This window comes from Charadrius vociferus, unplaced genomic scaffold (genome assembly GCF_000708025.1).
Source record: "Charadrius vociferus isolate BGI_N301 unplaced genomic scaffold, ASM70802v2 scaffold871, whole genome shotgun sequence".
Lineage (NCBI taxonomy): Eukaryota > Metazoa > Chordata > Aves > Charadriiformes > Charadriidae > Charadrius > Charadrius vociferus.
The window spans coordinates 810,565-816,864 of NW_009646866.1; the positions used below are offsets into that span (position 1 = coordinate 810,565).

Genomic DNA, 6,300 nt, shown 5'->3' on the forward strand with positions numbered 1-6,300 from the left:
AATCAGCATTTAATGATGTAGAACAAAGAGAATTTCTTAAGTGAGACAGCTGATTATTCATATAATAGCAGCCTAGGGAAATCTGCAGATGGCCTCAGAGGTGGGCAGCTAGGATTTGCCCCAGAAGAGAATTCTGGGGACAAAGGAAAAATCCTGAAGCTGCTGGAAAAGACGTATAAACAATAGGATGGAGGTAGAGAAGTAAGTAACGGACAGCAATTCAGTTAAGCAGCTTTGCAAGTGATATCATTCATTTTCTTATTAAATACTCAGCTACCACTTTTAACATACACAATTACATATTTGCATCCTCAAATCCACCAGCCTTTCTTCTCCATTTCAACCCTAGTTCGAGAAAAATAATGACAATACTGACAAACATAAAATACCCACTCCTCCCCAAAGCCCTCCATCCTTGTCTCACTCAATCACTGCTCCTCAGAACACAAGAAGGTAGCAGGATCCCCGCAGCATCTCCAACAGATCATAACTAATTGGGCTGGGGAGAGAGGAAGTGACAGCCAGCCAGCAATGTCTGTCCTGAAGTGCAGACATTAGATGGACTATCTAATTAAAGGCCTCTTAATAAAATGCAGCTGTTGGAGAATGTACATATTCAATTTCAAAGCCAATTTTTAATTAATGAAAAATACTGTCTAGAAAGCGGACAGAAAACGTCCAGCCTAAACCTGACTGTTCAACCTAAACACAGCCTACCAAGACAAGTTTTGCTGCATTTAAATCTCCTCTCCTGTATTTGACTCATTTGCAGTATGGGGAGCTTCCAACACTCCACACAAATGAAGGTTTCATATGCTTCTCTGATTCACAGTAGCCTTAATATCTGGCCTCACAGCACAAGTATCAGATCAACAACATCATCCTCTGATTTCACCTAAAATTGTAGGCATAATCTTGTGCCAGTCATTTGTGATTTAAAGCATGGTTAATCACAAACTTGCCTTCAACAACGCAAGGAGAAAAAGAAAATCATAGTTTCTAAATAAGTGGTTACAGGAACACTTTCTTTTTTTCTCCTATAATCTTCATGGTGTCAATAAACAGATTTGAATCAGGGCACATTTGCTTCTACTCTCCTCCTTCTCTCTCAGCACCCACTTTGCAGGAGGGAGTGCTGCATTTTTTAGCTGAGAGAAACAACCCCTACGAGATGGGTTGTGGACTGGGCAACTTAATGATTGCTGATATGCTGGTAGTCAGAGGCATTAGCCCAGCAGCTCTTTGGAAAAGGCCACAGTGTTCTCTCCCGTGTCCAAAGAGATTTTCTTTATCTTACCATACATCTCCAATACAACAAACCAAGACAGCATCTGGCGTCACTGTTGCTATTGAGGGATCACTAGCCTGGCTTTAGCATTTCTTTCTTGCTTTAGCAGCTGCTGATTTATGCTTTATCAGTGGCAGGTCCTGCTGAGTAAACTCTAAGCAATATTGCCTGGGACGCTGGGAGGGAAAGACCCTCTTTCCACAGAAACGTAAGAAATAAACACACAAAAATAAAAGTGAATACCATATTTATCAAATTTTATGTGATTTTATTAAAAGATCAGTCTGAGATTTTTCTCAACTTATTGAGATGTTTTAGTTCAAATAAAGTCAGATCTTAAATTAGCTTGTGGCATTCACTCTAATTTACTCATTGATGCATTAAGTAGTGCACAAAACAGCTGAATTCTTCCTTTATTTGTTTCAAAGGGTCTCTACTAGTTAGGTTAGGAAAACAAATGAGATTTTAAAAAGGCACTTCATTTTTAGAGGCTGAATAAGATAAGTTGTTATAAAGTAGAATTTTAACATACTTCTAAATATTAAAATGATCACATGTATCAGATAAGTGAATTACTTAGAAAGGTAATTAATATGGTACTAATGTTAAACAACGTCATTCCCACTGCAGTCAGAGAGATTTTGTGTCTGCTTAAAACTAAGCACATACTCAGGTTCTTTGCTGGTTAAGGCCTTATTCCATGTATGCAATATCTAGCCAATTATCACAATCAGCTTTTTGGACATGAACTTTACAAGCACGTGTCTATTTTCTTGCACAGTAAACATCTGGAGCCAGATTTGGAAAGCCTGCACATTTTTATACACGCGCTATAATGTGCAAATCATATTTGCAGATGGATACCCTTCACGCTGTTGTCTGAAATTAAGCATGAGCACTTGGGTGCACAGAAAAATGCACATAGTTTCAGTATTTGGCACTAAAGTAAAGAATATAAAATTAAGCTGATGGAACAAGTGCTGCTGTTTCTCAATGTGCAGTAAAGAGCTCACATTTACTCCATATTTCTGAATGGACATGAGAGAACAGAGCTCATCTTTGTAATTCACTGAGGCAGCCACGGCTTGAAGAGTTTTACCACTGCGGTTCTGCTCATTGGTCGGAATAGAAATACTCAACTCACTTGCTTTCTGGAATCAGTCTCTCTTCTTTGCCCTCCCTCATTTCCAATTAACTCAGCAAGTGCAAACAAATGTTTTGCCTACAGCTCTAGAAGTTTCTGTAGAGAAAAATTTACAGCTTCAAAAGATCTTTCTGAAAAGGTAGCTAGCCAGCAACTTCTACCAGCACAGTGAGCTGATTTTTGATTTTTTTAAAAATCATTTTGGCAGTAAACATGTACTTTCACAATGGTTGTACTTCAGCATGGACATTAAATAGGAGTAGCAAATAACTAGTATGCCACGCAGGTAGATGCTCCTATCACAGGGCCATCTACCTCTCACAGGGCAATATTTAGCAAAAGCAAATATAATTCTAATAAGAGCAGTTTTGTTTTGCTACATTAAGTACAGCCTGTAGTTTCTACAGAGAAGTTGCTCCTTCTCACCAGAGCTGCTTCTTTAAAGCAAGTAGAAAGCTGCTGCGCATGGTGTCCTTTTCACTAAAGGCAACCCCAGGGCAACATGGGGTGAAGGATCACCCTTACACAGGTATATTTTCTACTGGCTTCTCACTGTGAGTGCTAGGCAGGTCATCTACAGTAAAAGCAGTTTCAAATGGAAGTTGTTTAAAGCGTTACCTATACATGTTAGTCAGAGCTATACACAAGTGAAATCAACAGCTTTCCTGATCTCTACTCTGGCATTACATCTTCTGTGACAGGAATGAAACAAAACATATGCCACAGTGGGTCTTCCCAGCATCCATCGTATGACTGTACTGGACAATGCACCTTAATGCATGAAAAACATATTTGTTCAATTACTGCATCAGAAAAAAAGAAGCTGTTCTCTGAGTCATAGGATATATGCAAATGTATATTAATATACACATGTCTTCCTAGCAAGACAAAGTTGGCCTGAAAGCAGTGCCTCAGAGAAAGCTGATTATGTATCATTAGGTGGAAGGCTGGCATGTCTCATAGCAAATCTTTAAAAGAAACATGCTTTTGCTACATTGGTCAGAGAGAAACTCAGATTGTTTTCTGTAAGAAATCCTATATTGTTTTGATCCTCACCATCCAGCAAAGTATTGCAATATTCTTTCTGCCTAATCATTTTTCTCTCCTGCAGCATAAACTGGATACCAGTGTTACTCTGTGCATCAATCTTATGGCAGTGATTAAATTAGATATATTTTCATATATTAAAATTATTCAGTTTCTTCCTGCTGCTCTTAAAACTGTCAAGTACAATAGTGAAGAGTTCCACATTGGAAAAGTATTGTTGGTAAGAAAAAATATCACATAACAATTACAGAGAAGAGACAGAGGAATAAAGAAACAGAGTTGTAGGAGAAGGAAAAATCAGGTGTGTTTAAAATACATGTGGTCAGTAGCCACATTTTTGAAAACATAACCAATTATAATTTATGGGACTGTAACTACAAAGGTCCAAAATTTAATATCAGTGGCATCATTTGATTTCATCCTGGTCAGTTTCATGTTAAATATAAAACAGTTTCCTATTGACTAACTGTAGCATTGATATTGCCTTCCTCAATGGAAATAAAAAAGAGGAAACAAAGAAGAGGACATTTCAGGGTTTCCTTACATATCCTTCTTGCAGGTGGAAGGGTTTGTCCTCTGCACGTACAGCTAAGGCAGTTCCTGAAAGTACAGGCTGAGTCCATGTAGAAATGAGTTTTGCATCATGAAGGATAACTGTCTTTCATCGTTTGTCTTCCTCTTATACAGCTATGAAAAATGCAATATCAGCATTTTTCAAGACCTATTTTTCCCCTCCCCACGGGGATTTAAGAACAAAATTGCTTGGAAATGTCAGAATGACTTTTGGGAGGTCAGTTTAACACTGATGATCTGCAAGCTGCCAGTGCACAGGGCAGTAACACTGGTGAGTCATGCTCACCTTTTCTCCTCCAGCCCTTGCATCCCATACGAACTCTAACTCTTTGGGGCCTCAGTCCCAGCTGAGCCACTGCACACTGTCAAGGTGGCTGCTGATACACCCATACAAGAGGGCAGTTCCCTAAGACCTGCACAGTTTCCCCTCACAAGCCTCACTTAAGTCAGGGCAAAGGCTGCATGTTTTCTTTCACAAGTATCTTCTCAGGACATGGTGCAGACACGTGTATGATGCCCTGCCTCCAGCTGCTCCTTCTCCACATGGAAGAAAAAGGCTCTGTTTTCAACCTGCAACTCTTTGGCCCACCAGCCCAGCACTTGACTCCTCTCTGGAAAAAAGCCCAGAAGCTTTCCTTCTGTCCTTGCTCCTTACAAGTAACACTAAGCTTCCTCTACCTTACAGCTTCAACACAATTTCAGATTTCTACAAGTAGGGGGGGATGACGAGTTCCCTTTTCCTTTCATTTTGGTGCTTGTTTCCAGTTTTGACTTCCTTTTGAAGTTGGCAGTTGGGAGAAGGATAGAAAAAGTCAAGTATTTAATTCTCTGTTTTGAAGAACTTGTTGACATATCTATATACTTAAGATAGCGCATCATACCAGGGTAAAACCAGCTGTCTGCTACATCTGCAGTAGCTTCTGTGTGGTGTGGCAGTGCCTGCACATGTGTACCTGTAGTGACAAACTGGGAGTTATCTTCAAGGTCCCAGTTTTCCCTAATTTGAGGCACTTTTACCTGTGTAGGTCACAGGATTTGCCACCATCTCTCTACAAAGCACATCCATGGTTTTGGAATAATTACAAATAATAGGTGATGATACACATTGAAAGAGAGGCCTTTAAGGATTTCTGATTTAAGTTAATACACTCCCATCATAACAGCATTAATATAAAATGAGCTTCCAAGACTGAAAAAATCGGGTACCCTGTGGAAATTTTTGTAGACTTTTGAAAAACTTCTGACCTGGTAGATTGCCACATAAGTCTAGAAATATGTAGGGACTTGGATACAAGTCTTGATAGCCTTAATTGGTTCGCCAATTACCTTTAAAAGAGTATACTCTGTCACTCTTCAGCATAGCTAATCAAATCTTCTACTCTGCAGAAAACACCATTTCTCTTATTGGTTTTCTCATGGATTATGGATAAAATAATGTGTCTGTATGTTAGTGTCTGGGAATCCAAAGCTGAGTGTAAAAGCACAAAACCGCCTTGTTAGTTCTAACAATGCTTTGAAAATTATTGGAATAAATACATAGGGCTACTTCATTTCCCATAGGGAAGTCCAATGGATGTTAGGAAGAAAAAAAATAATTCCAAACCCAAATCATCCTGTTTAGCACAAAGAACCTATACCATAGCTGTCTCTGTGCATGGTCATGTCAAGGGCATGGTTATAACAATACTGGAATTATTTTTGAAAGGCGATTTAAAAATAGTTCCCCTTTGCATTGCAATACACTGTAAGGCATTACATGTGTTTAATTATGTTAATACAAACTCTTTCCTTATCTTCAAGAAACAGCAGTAGTGAAGGGAGGATTTCTAAACACCTAACACTAACTTATCACAGACTAAGGTATTTTGAAGACATATGGTGTTCATTCTCCCCTCCATTAAACCCCGGCTGGCATCAGATGCAGAGAATTCCACTCAGCCAAATAACTACAGAGAAGTGGGAAGTCCTACATTCTGCTCTCACTGTCCGTCTCTCTGTCATGCTGTGTATGTCCTTTCCACAGACAAAATGGATGGATATCCACTAAGGATATATATCCGTTATATATACACAAGGATGTATATTATATATACATATATCCATTATATATACATAGGGATGTATATCCATTAAGGCACTGGAACAGGTTGCCCAGAGAAGTTGTTGAGGCCCCATCCGTGGAGGTGTTCAAGGCCAGGCTGGATGTGGCCTGGGGCAACCTGGTCTAGTGGGAGGTGCCCCTGCCTAT

The 6,300-nt window shown here is 39.4% G+C and overlaps 1 protein-coding gene across 1 annotated transcript in view; it reads right to left on the bottom strand.

Moving 5' to 3' along the window:
• ANO4 (anoctamin 4) overlaps positions 1-5,097 on the bottom strand; it is a 123,818-nt gene extending 118,721 nt beyond the window's left edge. The window contains exon 1 of the mRNA XM_009894415.1: positions 5,070-5,097. Within this exon, the coding sequence (XP_009892717.1) occupies positions 5,070-5,097 (28 nt within the window). The remainder of the gene's footprint in view (positions 1-5,069) is intronic.
• Positions 5,098-6,300: the final 1,203 nt, after the last annotated feature.